This window comes from Xyrauchen texanus, chromosome 20 (assembly GCF_025860055.1).
Source record: "Xyrauchen texanus isolate HMW12.3.18 chromosome 20, RBS_HiC_50CHRs, whole genome shotgun sequence".
NCBI classification, from domain to species: domain Eukaryota; kingdom Metazoa; phylum Chordata; class Actinopteri; order Cypriniformes; family Catostomidae; genus Xyrauchen; species Xyrauchen texanus.
In genome coordinates, this window is record NC_068295.1 from 35,020,686 (window position 1) to 35,046,167 (window position 25,482).

The following is a 25,482-nucleotide window of genomic DNA, read 5'->3' on the forward strand; positions in this document are numbered from 1 at the left end:
GTTTTTTGGTCATCATTAACTTGCATTTTATGAAACAGAGCTGAAATATTCTTCTAAATATCTTTGTTTGTGCTATATACACATCTATTGCAGAGGATTGCAAAGTAAGTATCTTATTGTATGTCATATAATATGATAATAAAGCCTATAAAATCGTAAAAATTATTTAAATACAGTATGAGTAAAGATCACTGTGACGTCACACTGCAAGCAACAGCACTTCTGTAATGTGGTGCAAAAAGGACCCGGAAGTGCATCTGACATATACATATACTGTTCGTAAACAGTAACTTCATCTATAGACGTTTAACATATGTGGCTTGCACAGCTCAGACCATTTGATCTGGGAAGAATTTAATTAATTAGATTCTAATTAGTTATAATTCATTTTTCTGACACTTGATTGCAGACTTCGGTATCCTTACAAATCTGAGCACAGTTTGAGACACTGATAAGATGTCTTCTAAAACTCTAGACAACACGTTAGATTAAAAATGTAAAAAGATTAAAAAAGGAGAGAAATCTGACAAGGGTAAGTCTCTATTTGTTCTTATAATCTCATTGCTGTCTAGGAGAAATAATTGCGACATTAAACATCTCATAACATGCCCCTCTTTCTTCCCTAACCTATCTTGCTCTATCTGCAATGATGGAGAGAGAGAGAGAGAGAGAGAGAGAGAGAGAGAGACAGAGACAAAGAGTCACGTGGTAACTGGTAGACAGCCAATTGACCTCTGGACAACCTCAGCAGGCAGTAGAGTGTGTTTGTGTGTGTGTGTGTGTGTGTGTGTGTGTGTGTTCGTGTTCCCTCTTTCTTTGCTGCTATCTAGACTGGTGCCCTAAGAAACAAAGTACTATCAGATAATAAAGGTCAAATCTGCCACCTTTTCTATTTACAGCACTTTCTTTCTATGTGCGTGCATTAGTATGCGTGAGTGTCCATTTTCCCAGTTGGAAGGTTTTCTATTTGACCAGGCCTTTCCCTGTAGTCTTTCGTGTATGTCCAGTCAACAGAAGCTCACTGTCTGTGCCTCTTAAAAGCCCTTTATCATCTTCCTACTATTTTTCCTACCTACCTACCTCCATCTCTTTCTTTCTCTTTCTCCCCCTCTGTTTTTTCACGCTGTGATGACCACTGTGTCTGCATTCCTCTGGCATTCCCGCTTCATCACACTGCCCTGCTTTGCTCGGACTCAGTTAAGTGAAACCTCTTGGCTCAACTGTTAAGCCACCCTACAAACCTGTTGTTCCACTTAAGACCTACTTTTGGTTAACTTTTCTTTAAATGGGCCATCACATCTAATTTTCGTAGCACTCCAAATTTCCCCAGTTCAAAAAGAGTGTCTTTTAAAACTAAGATCACATCCACACTAATTCATTTTTGTCTGTAAACGCAATGCAGAATGACTCTTATCTACAATAGAACGGCGTTTTGGATACTTTGGAAAATGATGAATTAAGGAAACTGAAAAAGGAAGTTTCAAACTTAAACTTTTAGTGTGGACATGGCCTAAACCTCAAAAATGCTTCATTCCAAAAAATTTTACTTTTGCCAGAACAATGAATACAATAACTTAAATTTGCCCACATTTAAACGTCAACTACTTGGCCTGATGTCCTAGAGTAATAAACAGGAAGTATGATAGATTCTGGTATTATTCCTAAACACCAGATGCAGAAGAAAACCAGGAGGCTGTTGTCGTGTATTTGTTGATTCATGTCTTTCGTGTCTTTTATTTTGAATAGTTTATGTCCTGTTTCATGTCATTTGGTTCCCTAGTCATGTGATTCCTGTTTCCCTCCATGTTCATGTGTCTTGTTTTCATTGGGTTGTTATCTTGTGATCAGTTCTGTCTGTTCATTGGTTCCCTCGTCATTGTTTTACCCCTTGTCCATGTATTTAAGCCCTCATGTTTACCGTTGTCCTTTGTCAGGTATTGTTGAAGGTAACTTTGGTTGTGTTTGGTAATGTTGTCATGTTAAGTTCATGTATATGTTTCATGTTTATAGTTAGGGTTTTTTGGATCTCATTTTTGTTAAATAAATTGTACTTGTGTTCTTTACTTCATCGTCTTCGTCATTGCCAGCATCCGCATCATCGTTACAGTCATGTTCTAAAAAGGACAAAAAAGCACCATAAAAGTAGATCAAATGACTTGTGTAACAAGAATATGAAGTTACTTAATAAATCACTTGGAAATTGTAATTACCTTTCAATGCCAATGGGCCCATGCATCTAGGTTCCGTTAAGGAGGTGGTGGTGTGTGTCAGAAACCACTCAGACTACTGTTTCAGAGAATATTTATGCCGGCTTTACTGAAAATGAATGAAATGTAGAACAATATGCAATTTGTACATCACCATTTCAGTAAACAACAACAAAAAAAAAGAAATAAAACAGCCTCCTGTCTTCACTACGTATGTGCACGTTTTTGTCAAATCTTTTAAAGCCTTTTCCTCCTTTTCTGAAGGAAACGAGAAGAATGTTCAGTCCTCAATCAGTTAGCCAAGTCAAGAATAATCTTACCATATGGGTTGGTTATGAAAAATCTAATCCATTGTCCTGGACAGTGGAATCTTCATTATGCTCTATTCAAGGTTTCTCCATGGGGTTAACTGAGGTAGAAAGTAATAAAACAATTTGAAAGGAAAAGACCTTATGTCATGATCCCTTGTTGTCTGCCATGTGTTTCACTAGTCAATAGTCACAAACTACAATTCCCATAATTCCCTGCCCTCATCACTACCAGCTGTCCCTCATTGTTCCTCACCTGTGTTTAATGTTCTCATTTAGTCTTTGTGTATTTAAACCCTGTTTGTTCCCCAGTCATGGTCGATCGTTGAATGTGGATGTCTGGATGTAGATGTTTTGCCGTGTTTGCCCAGTTTGTCAATGTTACCTTTGCCCACCGTGGATGTTTCTCCAGCCCATGTATTCTTTGGATGTTTTCGTGTTTTGGTTTTTGTTCTCCCATCATGGACGTTTCATTTGTTCCAGTCTTGTTTGTTTTCACCTTTGTCAATAAAGACTGCACTTAGATCCTCACCACTCGTCTGCCTCCTCCTGCTTTCGTTACAACTGACCTGTTTATATAAAACAAGTCCAGTCAGATTAAATGGTCATAAACAATGACATTTTCGTAAGTGTGTGACAAATTTTACCTTACATATACATTGAATGTATACTTGTTATATTTATTATCAAATTTCGCTGTACAACATATCTAATTAAGTTCTTAAAGTGACTAGAACAACTTAAATCACTTTAAACACAGTATTATTACAAAAATATTTTCTTTTGCATTGATATTTCACCAAAATGACTTTAAACACATCAAAATTAACAAAAGATTGAACATAAAACATTCATATCATTATGAATACCTTCTGTAACCCTTTATATCAACTTTCATCAGGTTTAAATCAAACATCTGCATTCAGCCAATTAAAATGACAATTAAGGTAATAAATATTCATTTTTCTGATTGTGTGAAATCAAACCTCAACTCACTTTTACATTGATTTTGAGCATTAAAAACACCTCAGGTTACGTAGTGTAACCCTTGTTCCTTGAAAAAAGCAGAATGAGATGCTGCGCTGAGAAAAGCGCTTTGGGAACAATCCTACATTGTGACCAGCTGTGAATACGTGTGTAGCACGTCAATAAACATTGACCGTAATTTATAGCCTTGGCTGGTGAGATCATTGGATGCACCTGTGGCCAGGCTATAAATAGACGCGTCACCAGGGTGTAGTCAGATATATTTATTTCTGAAGAGCAGTCCTGGGACATCCCAGTGCGACAAAGAAGCGCAGCATCCTAGTGAAGCTTTTTGTAAAGGGAACGTCTCGGTTTACGTAGTGTAACCATTGTTCCCTGAAAAAAGAGGAACCTTTTCTCAGTGCCTGAGAAAAGCGCTTTGGGAACGAGAATACCCACGCCGCCGCACTGAGGCTGTCCGGACCCCTACGGTTGTGAAGTGTGCTCACAAGAATGCGAGAGGTCTCAGACATGAGCTTGAGATGTCGACTCAAGGACATAAGAGCCCGGAGTAGCATGAACATCCAAACTATAAAATTTGATAAATGTGTGCGGAGAGGACCAGCCTGCCGCATCACAAACTTGCTGCAGAGGGACCCCTCTAGCCAAGGCTTTAGAGGAGGCGACCCCTCTGGTGGAGTGAGCCCTGATACCTAATGGCGAAGCTTGACCGCGCGCCTCGTAGGCCAGGACAATAACTTCCCTCACCCAATGCGAAATAGTATGCTTGGAGGTGGCCGCCCCCCGGTTGTGGCTCCCATGGCAAACGAATAGTTGCCCTGACTTATGCCACTGGCTAGTGTGGTGGACATAAGTCTAAAGGGCACAGACTGGACACAGTCTGTGAGGTCCTTGCTGTTCCGGCGTTGCAAACGGCGGGGAGCAGAAGGCTTAGAGAGATAATCGCCATAAGAAAAACCATCTTGAGTGTCAGAAGTCTGTCAAACACTGACTCTAGAGGATCAAAGGAGGTCTCAACTAGACCCTCAAGGACTATTGCCAAGTCCTATGAAGAGGTCATGGTCTTAACAGGAGGCCACAGTCGCATGGCTTCACGAATTAAGCGAGCGAGCAGTGGGTGCCTCTGAAGGGCACTCCGTCCATCAAGGCATGGCAAGCTGAAGTGGCAGCCACATAGACCCTGAGAGTGGCGGGGCATAAGCCTGCTGACGATTCTTCCTGCAGAGAGTCCAGAACTGAAGCGATCTGGCAGTTAACTGGTTCTGCAATATGAACTTTTAATAAAGGGAAACGCATACAGGCGCATTCTGGGCCATGTATTTGCCACCGTGTTCAGCGGCAGAGGGGGGGGACTGGGTGACTCGGGGAGAAATAGAGGAGACATTGAGCTGTTCATAGAGGCGAAGAGGTCCTCTTCTGCCCTGAAAAATCTACCCAGATTTGTTCCAAGTGGAGCGAGCCCTAGCACATAAAATGGTCTCGATAACCTCAGGAGAAAGCCCTGTGTACCTCAGTTGGTACCCAACAGGGGCCAAGCATGAGAAGGTTCCACAATTCGGGGCGGGGATGAAATACAGTCCCCTGTGCCTAAGAAAGAAGGTCCTTCCTGTTTGGAATCGCCCGAGGCGAGCCATGGGGGGAGAATTTAGCTCTGAGAACCATACCCTGTTCGGCCAGCGCAGCGCTATCAGTAGGAAGCAAAACCCTTGCTGACGAACCTTGGCCAAGACTCCCGGGAGCAGAAAAACCGGGGAAAGAAATGCATACAGACGCAGTCCGGGTCATGTATGTGCCTTTACGTCCAGACCCAAGGGGGCTGGGTGGCTCGGGGAGAAGTAGAGGAGACATTGTGCTGTTCATAGTGGTGAAGAGGTCCTCTTCTGCCCTGTAAAAATCTCACCCACTACCTCAGGATGGAGTTTCCACTCCCCCGTCGGTATTTTCTTTCTGGACATTAAATCTGCTCGCATATACGGGCATCCAGGGATATAAACTGCCCTGAGTGACAGGAGCTGCCCTGAGCCCCAAGGAGAATCCAACGTGCCAGAAATTCAGCTGACATGAACGTGGATCTCCCTGATGGTTTATGTAAGAGACTACCGCTGTATTGTCTACCGGCACCAAGACATGGCAGCCTCAGGAGGAAGTATTTCAGGGCCAGAAATACAGCCATCAACTCGAGACAGTTACTGTGACAACCGAGCTGACGACCCTCTTATTTCCTTTAAGCTGGACGACCACTTAAGGCAGCAACTCAGCCCATCAGGGAGGCGTCTGTCGTTAGCAGCCTGCGACAACGTGACGCACCTAGAGTGGGACCCAAGGTAAGAAACCGGGGTCTGAACCACATAGAAAGGGAACGAAGCCTGTGGCGCTTAACCCTTATTATCCATGGGGAATTGGCCCTTGGAAGAAACCCCCCTGGCTTTGAGCCACAACAAAAACGGTCTCATGAGTAAGTAAGTAAGTAAGAAAAATTTATTTCTAAAGCACACTCAAACACAGCAAAGCTGACCGAAGTGCTGTACAGATGAATATACAATACATTCAAATAAAACAAACACGCCAAGTACAGATGAATCTACAATACATTAATAAAACAAACACATCATTAAAAAGAATGCGGATGCCCCGGAGTCACAAAGGAGCTGCATCCTGCATTTGTGAATGTGCGGGTAAAAAGGGCTAGGCCGAATGGAAGAACCCGATACTGTAAGGCTTGTCCCCCGAAAGCGAACCTCAGGGACTTCCTGTGTTGTGGCAGAACTTCTAAGAGAAGAAGTGCATCATGAGATTGATCGTGACCAGCCAAACGCGATGTTGGGCTTGTGACACGATCGTCTCGATAGGCAGCATCTTGGGCTTGAACACCCAGACTGATCAGATCTAAGGTCAGACGCAACCCCCCACCCTCCTTGGGAACCAGGAAGTATTTGCTGTAATAACCTGACTCTCTCTCTGGAAGGGGAACCCCTTTAACCAAGAGATTTTGCAGTTCGTTCCACAGTAGACCATGTCTGATCCGGTTTACGGTAGTGGAGACCACGCCGCTGAAACACGGAGGGCGGCGAGTGAATTTAATTCTGTAGCCCTTTTCTACTGATCTTAGGACCCACGTAAAATATCTGGAAGAAGTTTCTACGCTGTGTAGGATTGTTCCCAAACCGCTTTTCTCAGCACAGCATCCTAGTGAAGCTTTTTGTAAAGGGAACATTAACATCTACTCCATTAACATCCACCATTTTCTTAACATTTAGTCTACTATCACAATGGTAATCAACTCACCATTTAAGGGATGAAAACAACAGAAACAGTGTTTTCTATGACCAAAGATTAAATAAACTCTCTTTTTAAACTCTTTTAAAGCTATGCTATGTAACTTTTGGCCCTCTAGCAGTTAAAAATAAATCTGCACATGACTCGCAAAAGAACATTGTATTGGCAATTACATAAGATGTGCTTCGGCTCTGCGCGGATGAAAGTGGTTCGAGGCACCGGTGTGCACGTGGATACAGGACATCTTATCAGAGCGAATGGACAAATAAATAATGAAAGAATGGAAAAGACGGATATCTGAAAACATGTCATCTGAGCAGGTAAGTGACATATCTTATGCTGTTGTTTTGACTTATTGGAGACATTGATGTTTTTAAATAAATGACATTGCAAAAGTTAGGCAATGTTTCTTAAAGTTAGACATAACAATTGTTATTCTGATTTGGCCAAACTTTGTAAAGTTTTTATACTGCAGGATATTCTGGCCAAATAGACCACAGTGGTAACTAATTTATAGATTGTCATTGTTACCAACCAGTGGTCAACATCATTTCAAGACTCCCATGTCTTTGACAAGCCAAGAACTAAATGATTTATTTATATAAATTATTGCCATAAATACACACACATGTTGGGTTTCCATATTTTATGGGGACTTTCCATAGACATAATGATTTTTATACTGTACAAACTTTCTATTCTATCCCCTAACCCTACCACAGAAAACTTTCTGCATTTATACATTTTCGAAAAAAAAAATGTTGTATGATTTATAAGCTGTTTTCCTCATGGGGACCGACAAAATGTCCCCACGTCAAAAATTCGGGTTTTACTATCTTTATGGGGACATTTGGTCCCCACAAATTGATAAATACATGCTCTCACACACACTATCATTATGAGGACTTTCCATAGACATACTGGTTTTTATACTGTACAAACTATAGATTCTATCCCCTAAACCTAACACAACCCCTAAACCAAACCCTCACAAAAAACTTTCTGCATTTTTTAATTTTCAATAAAACATAGTTTAATATGTTTTTAAAGCTATTTAAATGATGGGGACACTAGAAATGTCCTCATAAACCACATTTATAGCATAATACCCTTGTAATTACCAGTTTGTAACCTAAAAAATTGTCCTTGTAAACCACATAAACATGCCCCCACACACACACACTCAACTCAATCTAAAATATATGAAACTAGATACATTGAATCCAGATGCTTTATCTGGGTTACATATTCACTATATTGAAAGTCTTCTGAAGCCATATAATAGCATGTTTGCACATATCCAAACCTAGCAAATTGCAGTTGGTCATGCTAGAGCCAGTGACGTTTGACATCGATGCGTCTTGAGGCTACAGGTTTAAATGCGCACAATTGTGAACAAGATTTGAGAGCTATGGTAAAGGGGAAAATTTGTCAGCGATTAACATCTTAAATGATGATTTGTTCTTCAAACAAAGCTGGTGCATAACGCAGAAGTTTTGAAATATCTTTCATAAGTTGTTTGTAAAAATGTTTTGATACTTTAATGGTGTTTTTTTTTTGGTGCTTATCTCTTGTCACTGTGTGCTTTTGTTGTATGAAAAAAATTGGATAGTGTGTGTATGTGTGTTTGTGTTTGTCTCTTTTATATCTGATGAATTCTCAGAACTCATATGTAACCTGTAGCCATGGAAATACATTTCCATGAAATAGACAGAATGTTGTGTACCAACTGGATGTGTGATTGAATGAATATGAGTATATATGAGACAATTTGAGAGGTATTTCAAAATAACTCTGCATATTGTATGTGTTCTCACTAGGAATGTTTGTAGATGTTGGATTTGTGAGTGTTCATTTGCATAGCAGAGAACAAAGACAGATCTGTTGCCCTTCTCTGAACATGTCCTTAAGGCCAGTTAACCTGGAGGCATCAACATCATGTGAAATTACTCAATATTAATCTACATCAATATACACAACTCATTAAAAAATATACTTTTTGCTACCATAGATCATGACACTTTAATGAAAAAGCTAGGACCAATTTATCCGACTGCTACTACTTTGTTTGTGTAAATGAGGAATTGTTAGATCAAGCACAAGTATGGAGTGCCGCAGGGCTCAGCATTAGACCCTCTACTGTTCTCCTTAAACAGTATATGCATTCCCTGGGAGACATTTTCAGGTACCACTGAAGTAGTTAAAATTTTTACGCCAATGATAGTGAGCTTTATAATTCCTCAAAACCTGACAAAAGAGTATATCAATGATTTGAAACATTTTATGGCTAGAACTTTTCTTCTACTCAATTATGACAAAACAGATGTATTAATTATTATGTTTGATAGCAATGTGTCTTCCACCATAGAAATATTGCTAAATTATCTCCTAAGTACTTAAGCAACCTTTTATCAAGCTATAATCCATCAAGTTCAATGCAATCATAAAATTCCTGCCTGTACCTAGAACATCAAAATTGACAAAAGGGTGTAGATCTTTCTCCTATTTGGCTCCTTAACTAACTTAACCACTGTTCAGGCCTTAGACACACTCTCTAAGTTTGAGTCTAGACTAATAAATCATATCATCAGCCAGGCATACAAATAATTCATCTCTCAATGATCATATGCTACGACAGTGTTTTAGTGCTGTCAAAATAAAAAACCTACGATATAGAGAATAACGTCATAGCATCATGAGAATAAAGTCATATTGTTTTGAGAATAAAGTACAAATTAAAAGTATACAGTCATATAATTATGAAATTAAAGTCGTAATATTTTGAGAATAAGTTGTAAGCAAAGTAACATCAAAATGATGGGAGGACAACAGCAAAGTGGCACGTCTGGGTTGTTGGATACAGTAAACAACACTAACCACGGAGATAACATTGGCTCTGCCACTTTGTTGTCAAGGTAGCCTGTTATGAAGTGCAAGAGGAGGCAGAGGCAGACGGGGAGTTTGGATCTAAATGCGGTTTAATTGAACAATGGTGGAAACAAACAGACAGGAACAAATTAAACAACCACGATGGGCAAACTGAAACTAAAACATGAAAACAACGAAGGAACATGGACTGGATTAACACGGCACGATAAACATGGCAAGACAGGCAGCAGCAACACATTCTCACACCCCAACTCGTCACATACGGACGCTAGGGCAGGACCCCTTGGCGTCGCTTATTGACGCGCCGGGTGTACCTTTGGCGTCATTTTACGACGCGTCCGGTTTTGAAACATAAAAAACCAGTTGGAGGGCCATTGTAGCCTATTCCTTTTTATTTTTATTGATTGCGGTCTCGACTCTCGACCCATTCGCGGCGTGAGCTTACCCGAGACGTGAAATTTCAACGCTACACGCTCCGGTTCAGAGATATGTAGAACGGCGTCATTTTACGATGTGTCCGGGGTTTTAAACATCAAAAAACAGTTGGAGGGCCATTGTAGCCTATTCCTTTTGATTGTTATTTATTGCGGTCTCGACTCTCCACCCATTCGCGGCGTGAGCTTACCCGAGACGTGACATTTCAACGCTACAACGAACGACAAGGTAATGGAGGAACAGGCAGGGATTAAATACACAGACACATGAGGATACAAACGAGAATCAGGTGCGCACAATGACAGAATGGAACATGGTGACGGTGACACGGAAAACATGGGGCAGACAACCAAGGATCGTAACATAGCCGAGCTGAATTTGTGGGAAATGAATGAGGTTTGCATTAGTACAGTAGTTTTCAACCTGCGAGATGTAGGCTTACACTGAAGTGAAGCAAAAAATAACTGGAGCTGCTGTGAATTATCTAGGTTCATTTTAAACATTGAGTGTGGTAACATCCCCTCAGTTATAATATTGTTTTGAGAGCAAAAACCAACACGAAAACTAAAACTAATCATCACACACACACTGAGCATGACTGCACAAATGTTTGTCTGGTTCTTTCTCTTGAATAAATGGTATTTCCTACATAACCGCTACAGTATCTGAATACCAAATTCTTTATGCTACTATTATTTCATTGTTTTCCTGTCTCATCTTTTGGATACATATCTTGATGTTATCAGAGACCACAATATCCAGCTTTGGTCCATCTCAATGTCCCACTTCCACCAATATGTCGCTGAGCGATGACTACTAACTGCAATCTGCGTCAGCCAGATAGCGAGGGGCGCTTCGATAATCACTTTCTGCATCACTTCAGTCTACTATGATGGACTTTAAAGAGGATGAACTGCTGCCAACTCCAACCGTACAACAAGGAATACTTCACTGGCCTGGTTTCTTCCAAGGTTACTTTTCACCATTAACTAACATCTTATGTACAGTTTAATAATATATAATATAATTTTCTGTAAAGTTGCTTTGGAAAGATGTATATTGTAAAAAGCGCTATACAAATCAAATTACTTGACTTTCTGTAAGGAACAGAGTAAAACTTCAGGTTTTATCACTGGAAATCTTCCCCTCCATCAAGGCACTCACATCTCATTCAAAAGATACATTTAAACTTTAGCATGTCGCAGTCGATCGCCTGACACACGAGAGCCATTTGCGTTTCTCATCACTGACTTCAAAGCTGTCGTGACAGTTCTTCTGGTGACAATTCTTTTTCCCATTAATGTTTTTAATGGGGACAATTATCAGGGAAGAAGGACTTAAATTTCAGTCTGTTTCTTATACAGTACAAAGCAATCATATCACTTTCGAAGACAGGTTTGGAACAAGGGTGAAAAAACCCTTTGACCTGGAAATGCAAACATCAAATATAAAATGTATTTACATTGAACTAAACAAAAAATAAAAATGAAGAGAGGGGACCTCCTCATTTCAGCCACTGGTTTGAGGTGAGTTTTTTTACAGGCATCTGTCTCTCATTAGTGAGGCTTAAGCTGACCCACAACCCCCTTTCAACGTTTGTTCCTCTTTCTCTGTCTTTCTTTTGCTCTGTTTCTCCCACAGCTTGGGGCCGTGCCTCAGGAAAAGACATAATCCCTCCGGCCAATAGAAGACAGATGCTGCCCTCACTCTCTGACTCTGCCTCTTTAGTTTTGTATCTCATTTTCTCTTCCTATTTCTCAGTCTGGCGTACACTTTAGTCCAGTGGTTCTCAACTGTTTTTGCTTCAGGGCAAAGATTATACATAATGTGAAGACCTAATACAGTACCAAAATTGTTTATCATGGGTTAGGGTTAAACAACCATTAAAATCAGTTATACAACTGCACTGTTTAAATTTGATTCTGATTGGTTGACAGATGCTCTATGGTGAGTTGCATAGGCTCATCAATATGCAAAATTATTATTGTAAAATTTGTGGAATGTGTACAATTTTGATTCCTAAATTTCAATGGTTTCTTGCTCTCAGCAGCAAATAATTCACTGCCAAAACAAACTGTGGTTGGCCCAAACTACATGTATTCTCACTGCAAGTGCAGCCATATTTAATATAGTCTGGGTCATATTTTATTTATTTAATTTAGCAATGTAGTAGCTTTATTTATAGTTTTGAGAATGAGTGCATGTCTCGTATCCTGTACATGTTAGCATCTGCCCAATTTGGGTAGCTTCTACCATGTGGCACATTCATTTTTGAAAGTAACAATCAAGTAAAATAGTGTTTTTTACGACCTTGTCCGTCAAAATGATGGACGATGAGAAAGTCTAACGCAAGCACTGTAACTTGTTGTTTATCTTTTATTTTTTTTTCATAGCCGAACTTCAAACGTTACAAGTAAACGTGCTACTAAGATGAACAGAAAACATGGACAAGTTCTCGAAAAGGATGGGTGGTGGTGCTGGATGGCAGGGGCAGGCTAAATACATACAAATTGTGCCGTTGTGATTTAATGTGCTGAGTAACGTCATTTTTCACACCTGTCCAATATTAAAATCAGCGTTACACACTTTGCAAAAGGTGTGGGCATTGTCGATATTGCTTCGATTTCTGAAATTGTTCCGTCCAGCTGTTATTAAATTTACATGTATATTTAGTTTTTTCGCCGGATCTTCTTCTCACCTCTACCAGTGATGCTTGAATCAACTTCCCGCGTCTACTACCTGCGCAGATATCAACAGCGCAGCTGGGTTGAAGGTTGCAAGTTTGAGGTCACAAATGGGTTGAAATGTGTATGACGTGTTGATTGGGTGAGTAGGATGCGTTTCATACAAGATCTGGCAACTGGACAACCTTGGAATAATATATTGATGTGATTATTCATATAACGAGGTTTGGTCCATACAAATTACAGGAGTTTCCTGGGAGAAATAACAAAACGGGATGGGGCGGGAGATCGGTGTGAAATACGGGAGACTCCCGGGAAAAACAGGAGTGATGACAGGTAAGACGATTGTCAGCCTATGTGGGATAGTGGTGTGCCGTATAATTTTTTAATCGTAAAAAGTGTGCCGTGTCATAAAGAAGGTTGGGAAGCACTGAAATAAACTTACACCTTAGATTCAGAGGTGCAATTTATGGAATGTTAATGTTTTGGCAGTCAGCTTTTTTCAAGGTGTTATATTTCATAACTTGAAAAAGGCTGACCATCGAAATATTGGTAAGAAAAATAAAATAGCCAATATTTTGAGTTGTGCAGTTATACTCTCTTTTTTTGACATACAAATTTTTACCAAAATACCATAGAGTTTGATTGGATGTAAGGCCTTTGACATCAACAACAAAAAATATAGGAAGCGTTTTCTATTTTATGAACAGAACTTTTTATTTTGCATTCTATTTCCTTGCTTACCTCAACCAATTCAGAACAGATCTGCCATTTTTGGGTTGCAGCACACCAGTTGAGAACCTCTCATACACCAGAATGCTTCTCTATGGATCTAATCCAGCCTGAGTTTTACGGTTTTTGTGGTCCCACCTTCCTCCACCAGTCCCTATAAAGAAAAGAACCCCCATGGAAAGGAGATTTGGATGGTGGCATATGGAGAACAGATGTGCATTCTGGGATAATTTCAGGAGGTGTGCTGCTCCTGATGCTGTACCTGCAACCCCTGTGATTCAGCTGAGGTCTGTTGGGTTTTTAGGCTGGAGTTTTCTCCATGCCACAGAGCAAATGACTCTGCTGACTAATGTTTATTTGATTTCAGTAGTCCACAGGCTCATTGCAAGAGCTTGTTCAAAACAACAGACACCAAAAGAGCAAGCTTCTTTCTCTCACAAATATATAGGCTTCTGCTCCTCTTCACTTGCATTACATTTTAATGTAAGTACATCTCTGTTGTTGGTCAATTACCAAACATCATCTTGCCCCATATATAGTTTCCTTATTTCTGTCAGTGACCCAGCAGCAGTCAAGATACTGGGAGTGCCAAATTCAGTGGCCTTCTAGAGGGAATTAGCAAAACAACTGCAATCACTTACAGCAACTTAAATAACACGGGCAAAATGTTGTTTTTAACACTTATTAAAGATGCACAAATCTCACACAAGAATGACTAAGACACATTTTCAGTTTTCAGTCACATGACTTTATATTTACATATAAAAATATCAATCTCATCAGCACCATTGCAATTATACATACACAACACAAGCATAAGACGCATAAGAAAACTTTACATTTTATCTCAGTGCTTTCTCTGAAAGCAGAAATATCTTGAACTCCTTCACCTGTCAAGTAATAAGTTGATGTGACATTTCCTTGGGAAACTTTATCACACAACAAAGGGATTGTTTGACTAACCACCAACATCCAACATCCACCATCTGAAATTTAAGTATCACAATTAACCCTCTCAAATATGCTGTTACCTGGTCAAAATCGAAATCTTCAGATTTTGTGGAATGGATTTAAACATAGTGAAATTTGTTAAATGATAGTGACAATAAAATTAGCCTAATTAAAAAAGATTACTAGTAATGGATTTCTGCCGAGCTTTCTGTAGAATTCTGCGGCCCCAGATTTCGTATGGGTCTGGTCATTACATTCTGTCATTAAAAACATTGAAAAATAAAACAGAACAGAACATAAAAAGTTTTAATGACAAGAACAGAGGTAAGAAAGCAAATGTTTCTTTGATTGTAATAGCACAGATACAGATATTGCGGATCTTTTCAGAATGTTTTAGCAAACTAAATTCTTCATTAAGAAGAAAAAAATATCATATTCAAAAGAGGAGGCATTTACATACACGTTAAACCAATAAATTACACGTTTAAACCGGTCTGAGTTCACTTTTGGGCACATAAGTTGATAGAAGAATTTGTTGTACATGAGCAAATATTTTGTGAGATTTTCAAAAATCAAAGCAAAAGCTTTTAAAAGCTCAAACAAATAGACCCTGTTTCACATGGGGGGAAAAAGTGCTGAATATCATGGAGAATAAAGGAGGAGTCTGTGGGCAGGGACAGAAAGAGTGAATGAATGAAAGATTGAGGGAAAGAGTGAAAGAGAGATATTGACAGAAGATTTCATTAAATACACACATATGCTCTTAAACCCTTAGACTATCTTGTGTCTTGCCATGACAAGCACAAAATACCACTCTCTGCATCTCTGCCAGGTATACATTCAAAGTCTCAGGGAGGGGACCGACTGTCCAACCCCAGCTTCAGAGAGGCAGTATTGCACTTTGGTTGGGCCTTAGTTCACAGCTGACATCCACCTGAGTGAGTCAGTCAAGAGAAAATCTAACTTCCTGAAGGGTGTTTTCTCTTGGGCAATCCTGAGCAACAAAATAAGTATCTTCAGAGGGAGCCAATCAGGAGATACTGATGATGTATGACTGCTGCTATATGCCATTCTCTCTGTTCAGCGCTCAGGTGTCCCCTGTCGTATGTAGGTGAGTTTACCTGGAGCCGCTGCCATGCTGGCTGCACCGGTTTTGAAGAGTACGAGCAGATGGTCTGCAAAGATCAAGAAAAGAGAAAACAGGTTGTGTAAGAGAGAATGGACATTACCCCATTTACACCAATATATGTATCATTAGCTATGTTTCCATCAATGTTTTTTATGCGCATTTTACGATATCACTTAAAAACTACTGGATGGAAACATCAAAATGTGAATAAAATCTCCAAAATGTGCATAAAAAATGTATATGCTCATTCGATGCGGTGATAAATTCAATGTAATAAATTAATGTCAAAAATGGGAAAAAGGAAGTGTCTCATATCTTTTGCTTGCATCGTGTGATTTACATCAAAATTGAGCTGTATGTTAAGTGTGGCACATTTAACAGACTTTGAAATATCAATCTTATGTTTACCTGAATTGCTTCAATTTTTTTTTTTATAATGCCAAGAAATTCTGAAGGGATTCTTGATATCAGTGTTACCATGGCAATGCATTCAATTTCATGATTCCTTTTTATGTATATTCACGTTTTTGAGGTACATGACATGCTTGACATTTTGCATACATATCAAAGTTGTTGGCAATTAGTCCTGGGAAAAAGTTAACACATGGGCATGGCTCTGTAGCGCCCCCCTTTTTAAAAAAGTGCTGGGGTCAGTTTCTTCTATGGTCACCAAACTTGCTACATACATTGTTCCCATCAAGCTTTCAAAATTACAGTCATTAGCTCCACCCAACAGGAAGTCAGATATTTTGAATTGAATGTGCATTTTTTTTAAATCACAGGCTCTGAACCTTAGTGTAAGACGGCCTCTGTAGCACCCTCATTTTCACCTATAGTTACCAAACCTGGTACATATATAGTTGTCACCAAGCCGGACAACTTTCATAATGATAGTCATTAGCTCTGCCCAACAAAAAGTAGGCCATTTTGGATTTTCTGAAAATTGTAAGCTCTGAACTTTTAAATACTCCTCCTAGGTGACTAATGATACTGTCACCACATTTAGACAACATTATGTCAAGACACAGAAGATGCTAAATTGTGAACATATTTTTATATTTTGAATGGTTTTGCATTAAATGAATGCCGAAAAATTTGAAACAGGAAGTCATATATTATATCTTCTGTATGGAATTTGTGATTTAGATAAAAATGTAGATGTATATTTAGACTTGGGGCTAATCACATGGATTTGACTATTTTGGGTCATGGTCATAGTGCCGCCACCTGGCAGCAGGAAGTGTGGCTCTTACAGCAGACTTTAAAATAGTCCTCTTAGATTTACCTAAAGTACTTTAAATTGTTTAGAATAATTTCAAATACCAAATGCATGTGTCCACCTTGCATTGTTTTCTGAAAGCCACTGGGTGGAAATGGACCAGTTGTGCTTGTGCCCGTCCTCGCTGCTTGCAGCTATATTTAAACATCAAATGCTACTTGCTGCCCATAAATACTACAACCTAACAATAAAACCTAAATATTCTGTAAATATAAAACACTGGAAAAACACTAAAACTAACATTCCCATACTGAAAACTAATGAAAACTATACTAAATGGAAAGGGAAAAAAGTAAATAATAATAATAAAAAAAGTTAAACATTCTCAAGTGTACAGTGCTAAATCCAGACGTTTAAGTACTCAAATTTTAATTTTTTTATTTTATCATGGACATTGGGTCCATGTGTCACTCTTCATTTTTAACATTTACTCTTCCTATCGAGTACCATTAACACCACAAAATGTATTCATGTAGTCATGATACAAATGGATTAAGTAAATGTTAATTTTACAAATTTAAATGGATAAAAAGAAAATAAATTAGGTTGTGACAAAATGTTCTAGAATTGTGTTGCTTTAGTTCATTTTAATTTAGAAAATTGAACAAGCAGCAAAAATAATTTTTTTGTGTGTGTGTGTGTATGGTGTCCTGAAGAGTCTCAGACAATGCCAATGGACCGCCTACTCTGTCAATCAACCGTTGGTTTAAAAAAAGATTTTTAAACCGGTTTTAAACTAGTTACATGTGGCTTTAAAAGAAAATAACTGTCGGATTGAAAAATTTGGAAAAGCCAATACAAATATGTCATGGAACATTTTCAGTGTGTCTCACATCAACATGTAGTGACAGAGATCATGTGAAGCACTTACTACAGATACTTGACTAAAATAACAATGAGCATTCTGTATATTTGATACAATTTAAGTATATTTAGGCACAGCACAGCCTTTTCTGTTCTTTAAAACATGCAGTGGCATACTAACAGTCATCTAAGTGAAGAGACCCTCCCCTCGAAATCTGATCATAAGTGGTCACTGGAGACGCATTTGAGCCACATGTTAATACCAGGTGTAAATGTCCATCTGTCTCAGCTGACCAGTTGCGATCGGATAACCCAAGAGGGATAAACAGAGCCAAGGAAAGTAACAGGAAGACAAGATGAATAGGATATGAGTGAGAGATAGAGAATGTAAATTAGAGAATTAGAAAAACAGAGTTAGAACCAGAGATAGGTGGAAAATATGAGGAGAAATGTAAGAGTACCGTAGGTCTGGACCCAGATTTTACATTGGACATCAAGTGGCAACCAAACACAGTGCAGAACTCATATTTAATGTAGTCTGGATCATATTTTATTTTATCTTGCATAGTTTTGTCCATGGTTGTTGAGGATGTGGATATGTCACACAAACTGTGCATTATGACATGCACATAATTTGTCCAGCTTCTACTTTGAATTTGCACCATAGTGCAATAGGGTTTGGTTGAGCGCTCAGCCTTTATCATCAACAACACAAGATTTTTGTTCTCACACTTGATACATCTATTTTTATGCTATCCTAACTTTGCATGAATGTATGCATGGTTTTATTTGCATTTGCATTGTTGTTTTACTTCCCGGCATGAGAACAGACATAAGAATAATTTTGGGTTGCGACGCAGAAATTGAATGCATCTGGTAAAACAACATTACACACACATTCACATAAATCCATTCACAGATTTTCCTACAATAACAACATAACATACTACATTGTATGCTGAGCAAAATTAGCATTATTATAAATTGAAATGATGTGAATAATACGTCCTAACCAGGTGCAAAGCAACAAGCGACATCTCTTCCATGTTAAAATTTTAATCTTAATCAGTTGTAATTATTTTATTGAACACTGAGGTTCATAGTTGTATTTTCATAGAGCTCATTATTTATATTATACTCATGGAGTGAAATCTCATTTGTACAAATTCCTGCTCCACCTAGCTCTACATTAAACACCAAATATGTTCTGATTGGCTGTAATTTTGTCTCTTTGTACTTAATTTAACCATTACCTGTCCAAGTGCTCTGATTGGTCATAACAAAGGCCCGGCACTGGGCGTGGCTCTCACACACGTCAATAGCTTCATCGATGCTAAAGACTGACAGCATGCATCCATCGTGCTGATAGGATGGCCAGCAGCGGTAGTTCTCCTCGGCTATTGAGACACCTGAGACACATTCATACTCTGTCATAAGAGAGAAAGAAGATGTTTATGATTAGCATATGAACACTAATTAAAATGGTAAAATTGTAATTAATCTATTTTGATGATAATGTATCAGCAAATACCCTATTTATAAATGGGCAAATAGCAAACCAAACCAATTAAAAAAAAGCAATAATAAAAAATAATAAATTGAGAAGCTACACATGAATCAAAACACATTGCACCCATTTAAATAAAATGTTTTATTGAATTTAATTTCTTTGCAATGCACCCAATTACATTTTATTTTATTTTATTAGTTCAGTTCAGTTCATTTCATTCTTCTTTTATTTCTTTGGTGCTACAGTTAAACTTAAAACACAATGCACCCAGTTTAATTCAATTTAAATGTGTCCTCCCTTATCTCGTGCTTCCTCAGAAACTCACTCTAACACATTTTAAATGCCACTCAACACGACCCTGGACACAATACATGCCTCCGTCACCGAGCAACCACAGCCAGAGGGAGGCCGAGAAAAAGAGACGAACATATACAAAGAGAGAAAGAAATAAAAGGTGATGTGAGGAGTGATGACCAAAAGAAAACTAAACTAACAACGTCCCTCCCATGCCTTCATCTGTCCACGCCCATACATTCATCCACCACGGCCTCTCTCTTTCTCTCACTTGTCAATGTCTTTAATAATATACAATAACTACAGGAAACTGTGACACCTGCCTAACAAGGAACATATCAAAAACTTTGACAAAGGTTATGTAAAGATAGAGTTAATGTTGCCATCATTCTTAAAATAATAGAACATCCTTATGATGTTTTTGGGTGAATCTCACAAAAAACATTTACATGTCAAAGCTAATTTCATGAATAAATACAAATCTATATGTATATATTAGGGCTGTCGATTTAACATGTTAATTCAGTGCGATTAATTTTATAAAAAAATGTAAAAATTATTTGCAATGCCCGGACAGTAATAAGAAAGATTCCTGACAAATGCAAGCTTGTAGTACCACCTGTTTACTCCAGAGGGCAGTAAGTGGAACTTCATCTGTATGAGCAACACACAGTTTATACAGTGAAGAAAACAACCATCCAGCAGACACACAACACAAACATGTGTTACATTCTTGCATTCAAAACACTTGATGGAGCGCAAATCCGAACTAAGAGATCTAAAGATGTGTTCTAAGAATTAAACTATATTTAACTTGACACAGTGACCTAAAAATGTATGTTTATGACACAACCCACCCGATACGCTACACAAGCATGTCTGACGCAGGTGTAAATTGATGGGTCCTTAAACAAGCCCTCATAATTAATCTCCAACTGATTGACAAATTCACTTGTGAAATGGATTGCTGTGAACTGTGTGCCAATGATTGACTTATGATCAATAATATGGTAGTAAACAATACATTGTATTCTAAAGCCTCTTTTTGTATTGTCTTATCAATGATTAACTGCTACAAGAATGTAATACATTTTAATTATCTGAATATCTATCTATCTATCTATATATATATAATTATAATTTTGTAATATATTAAAGATAACTATGTATAATTATTTCAGCATTATATATTGAGTTATTTTTATATGAGGGGCTTTCTCAGCAAATATTTGTACATGCAATTAAATGTGATTAATCGTGATTAATTAACCGGGACACCATTTAATTAATTTTATTACAAATTTTAATCGATTGACAGCCCTAATATGTATATATATATATATATATATATATATATATATATACACACACACACACACACACACATTTTGCATAAAGAAAATAGTTAGGTAAAAATAAAGAAAAGAAATAAAGAAACAAAAAACTAAAGTAAAATAAAATAAAGAAAAGAAATTAAGGGCGATTAAGGTTTTTTACACTGTGACAATATTTTCATGACAATTAAGCACTTTTTTTCTCTCCTTACCATAATGCAATTTAATCCTCATTGCTGTAATACAATGGTGTAATATTGTATTATAATACAATACTATCATGATCAATAAATACTTTATAGTTTACATAATATATTATTATTTTCACATTACAGTAATGAAAAATGTGCATTATGGTAATGATATTGGTGGTGGAAATATTGAAAAATCTAGAGAGATTTTAAATTTCAATATTGCTAGGGCTACCAAAGTGGCAAATGCCAGAAATAGAAACCAAGTGAGCGATAAAATGCCCTATTGCTCATCATAGTTGGAAAACATGGTTTTAATTGCTTGTCGCTTTACTGTGTCATACCAGGTAAGGACATGGTGTGATGTTCAAATATCATGTAGAGCATAGAAGCAGCAGTATTCTATTTATATTTAACACACTATAGGAACTTTACATATCAACGTTTCATTTTTAAAGGATAATTACTCACTGTCACATTTGTTTATGCACAAACATGAGTTCAGTGCACTCTGAAATGTCAAGAGTAACTAACGAGAACAGTTTTGAATGAACAGACCACTGTAACACTGCCAACATTCTCTTCACAGCAGCAAGAATGGCCAAACCGGTCTTTTATTAAGTGTATTTTTTGTCATAAAAAGCACAACTGTCTGTTTCTCATCATGTTTCATGTTGTATCAACTTAACATTACAAGATGGGATTTGTATTAACAAAATACTGTTCATAATAATGAATGGATGACACAACAGTATTGAAAAAGGTCAGATGTGCTCTCATAGATCAATTAAAGTATATATGTAGCTGTCTGTATGAATTCAACAGCTGCGAGTAACTAAATTTGATACAACCAGAAGTGTAGGAACAATCTGAAAAGAGAAAAGAGCAGCAACACTTTTTAGCTTTGCTCATGGATATATTCAATGCATTGTGGCACTTGTTCTGTTGTCCTATATAATCTGCTGAAAGGCAGACTTTGGTATAGGCACTAAAAAAAACAAAAAATATGAACTGGCCAAATAATTTAAGGGGGCAGCGTTAAAATAGAAAACATATATTTTAACATTAGACGAATAATTTAAATAAATCTTTCTATAGTCTATACGGTATTTAATGCAATTACATCAGAAGAACTGTAATTAAATTACTGAAAAAATAAGAGTAATCCCTTACTTTACTTTTTTAATGAAAAAAGTAATTTAATTACAGTAATTCATTATTTAGTAATGCATTACACCCAACACTTCCCATTCCTAATTGTGACAAGACCCAGCATGCAAACCTGTTTTGTTAACTCATTTAAGCTTTTTAAACTGAACTGATGACAGTTTTTCATGCTAATGTACATCTGATCCAACCATTGAAGGACATTTTTGTTTACACTGACTGAGCAAACACAAACTGCTGGTTAACCACACTTTGAAATCCAGTCAGTCTGCATTTGCACAATTGCACTTTTACAGTGTGTTGTGTGGAAACAGAATTGCAATGGCCACTTTGTCATGGGGCACATGCCTTTGGTGATCCTGGCAAAAATACTAACAATGTGGTCATGTATTTGTAAGCGTTCATGAAAAACTATCCCACTGTGATCCACCTCCAAGACTTGTGGACTGGATATGTCAGTAGAAAGCTATCAAAATGGTACTGCTGCATCACTGTAAGGTTTTTAGCTGGTTCTATGTAGAGTTTTGAAAGGTTTAAAGAGATTCTCTTGATTTGTATGCGTTGTGTGTCTTTGACAAGGGTGTAACCAATGTCTAACAGTAACATGCAGGGTCAAAAATTACTCTGCATGTGAAAAATCCAAACCAAATCAAACAAAACAAAAATTTCCCATCTTGTTTATCACAAGTTTATTGATAGTGCCTTTTTTCCCCTTCCAGAACTCCATGTGGTAACACATATGGCAACACATAAATATTTCACACATTAAGCCACCAAAGTGCAGTTTCACCGAGAGAGACAGAGACTGTGCTGCTCAATATTTCCATTGTCATAGAGACAAAATATATAATTTATTAACGATAATGCAAAGCACAGTTTCATGGCCTTTAATAAATATTTATGGCAAGTATATGTTCTAATTTCACTCACCATTGGCAGGTGTGGCAAAACTTTTGGACCCCGAATATAACATAAATTCAAAGCTGCTAGATTAGTCTAAAAGTCCTCATTCACAGCACTGTGACAATGGTCCTAATAAAAGGAGAGTGGCCTTTTGAAGTCCCATAATAACTGTGCACTACAAATGTCCCAGCTACTCAACCATAAATGTCAGAATTGCTGAGTTACCTTCTCTCTATTCCCCCTTCCCACTCTCTCTCTTCAAGGATATGGCTGGATGGCCTCTACTGATGTAATGCACTATTTCTTTTGGAAAGCTTAGGGAGCTCTGAATGGAGGCCACTGGGCAGGCTGCCTCCAATGAGGTCGTTCTGATGAGTTTAGTGTCAGGAGCATTTTGGGGGGGGTCACTTGACAGAAAACTAGGTAGAACTAGAAGCTAGTAAATAAGAGCAACTATTAGATCCTTTATTACCCTAATTAATGCTTTATGGAGCTCTCGCTTTCAGTTAATGTTTCTGTTAAACACAGGAGCAATGAGAGAGAGGAGGATGTAGTCAGCCAGAGACATGCTGGGTTTTTAATACACTCCGAGCATGTTGGGCAGGAGAAAATTCTGTAGGGAAGCCCTGTCTGTATCCATGCATACTCAGAGTGCTGCCAAAGGACCCTAATTTACAAGAATGCCTAAAACGCCTAGCAGTGCAGAGTAAAGCTCATTCGTATTACTGCATACTTATTTCAATAAGAGGGATTTAAAATGGCTATGTAATGTATTTATACACATATTAAATAAATATTTAACTATTGTTTAATGGCAGTATTCTAGAAAGTATATGATGAAATATAAAGGCCTATACAATTTAATGATGCCAAATACAATGTACACAAAATTGCTCAATTTCAATTAACATGCATAATTGGTGTATAGGTGTTTGCTCACAGAGGAGTGTGTATATACACTGATGAGCCAAATGATTATGACCACTCACAGGTAAGCAAATAACGATGATCATCTCCTAACAAGGCCACGTGTCAAGGTCTGGGTAGATTAGATGGTAAGCGAACAATCAGTTCTCATAGTCAACGTGCTGAATGTAGGAGAAATGGGCAGGAGTAAAGACCTGAGCGACTTTGACAAGGGCCACATTGTTATGGCCAGATGACTTGGTCAGAGCATCTCTGAAACGGCAATGCTTGTGAAGTGCTCCATTTCAGCAGTGGTGAGTACATTCTGACAGTGGTCCAAGGAGGGACAAACCACAAACCGGCGACAGGGTGTTGGGCGCCCAAGGCTCATCAATGTGCAAGGGTAACGAAGGCTATCTCGTCTTGTCCGAACTGACAGAAGGCCTACTTAGCACAAGTCACAGAAAATTTTAATGATGCTTACGGGAGGAATGTGTCACAACACAGTGCATCTCACCCTTCTGCATATGAAGCTGTGTAGCCACAGACCAGTCAGAGTGCCCATGATGACCCCTGTCCATCGTTGAAAATGCCTGCAATGGGCATGCGAGCAGTAGTCACCTGGTCCGATGATTCCTGATTTCTTTTACATCAAGTGGATGGCTGATGGCACCAGGATGCACTTTGAGTAGACGACAAGCCAGTGGAGGGGGTGTGATGCTTTGAGCAATGTTCTACTGAGTCCAGACAATCATGTGGATGTCAATTTGACACATTCCACCTACCTAAACATCGTTGCAGACCAGGTACACCACTTAAATGGCAGTGGCCTCTTTCAGCAGGATAATGCATCCTGCCACACAGCACACATTGCACGGTAATGTTTTTAGGAACATAATGAAGAGTTCAAGGTGTTGCCCTGGCCTCCAAATTCCCCAGATATCAATCTGATTGAGCATTTGAGGGGATGTGTTAGACCAACAAGTCAGATCCACAATGCTCCACCTTGCAGCTTACATGACTTGCTCTGCTGCTAATCTCTTGGTGCCAGATACCACAGGACACCTTCAGGGGTCTTGTAGAGTCCATGCCTTAGCGGGTCAGCACTGTTTCCATGGCCAGTGGAGGACCAACAGCATATTAGGCAGGTGGTCATGACTCATCAGTGGACCAGATTTTTTCCATTTTGTCTGGCAAACTTTATATAATTCCCAGACATGTTGACCGGCACCAATTATTTTTTAGCGGAAGCTCTGGGTTGTATACTTATGTTTGTGTGTGTGTGTGTGTGTGTGTGTGTGTGTGTGTATGTATGTATATATATATATATATATATATATATATATATATATTACAATAACAAAAATCATATAATTTCTCACCTTGGCTAATTTATTCCTCTTTATTTTTTTTATGACTATTTTCTTCCATTTTTCATGGCAAGGAAGCGTTCTGGTGCCAAAATGAAATCAAATGTGTCCAGCACATCTCTTTAG

At 38.3% G+C, this 25,482-nt stretch overlaps 1 protein-coding gene across 1 annotated transcript in view; it reads right to left on the bottom strand.

Annotated features, from left to right (window-relative positions):
• Positions 1–14,256: 14,256 nt before the first annotated feature.
• The window catches only part of LOC127660703 (extracellular tyrosine-protein kinase PKDCC-like), a 57,726-nt gene continuing 46,500 nt past the window's right edge, over positions 14,257–25,482 (bottom strand). The window contains exons 6-7 of the mRNA XM_052151079.1: positions 18,935–19,108; positions 14,257–15,644 (exon numbers count right to left, since the gene is read on the bottom strand). Of these exons, the coding sequence (XP_052007039.1) occupies positions 15,550–15,644; positions 18,935–19,108 (269 nt within the window). The 3' untranslated portion in view covers positions 14,257–15,549. The remainder of the gene's footprint in view (positions 15,645–18,934; positions 19,109–25,482) is intronic.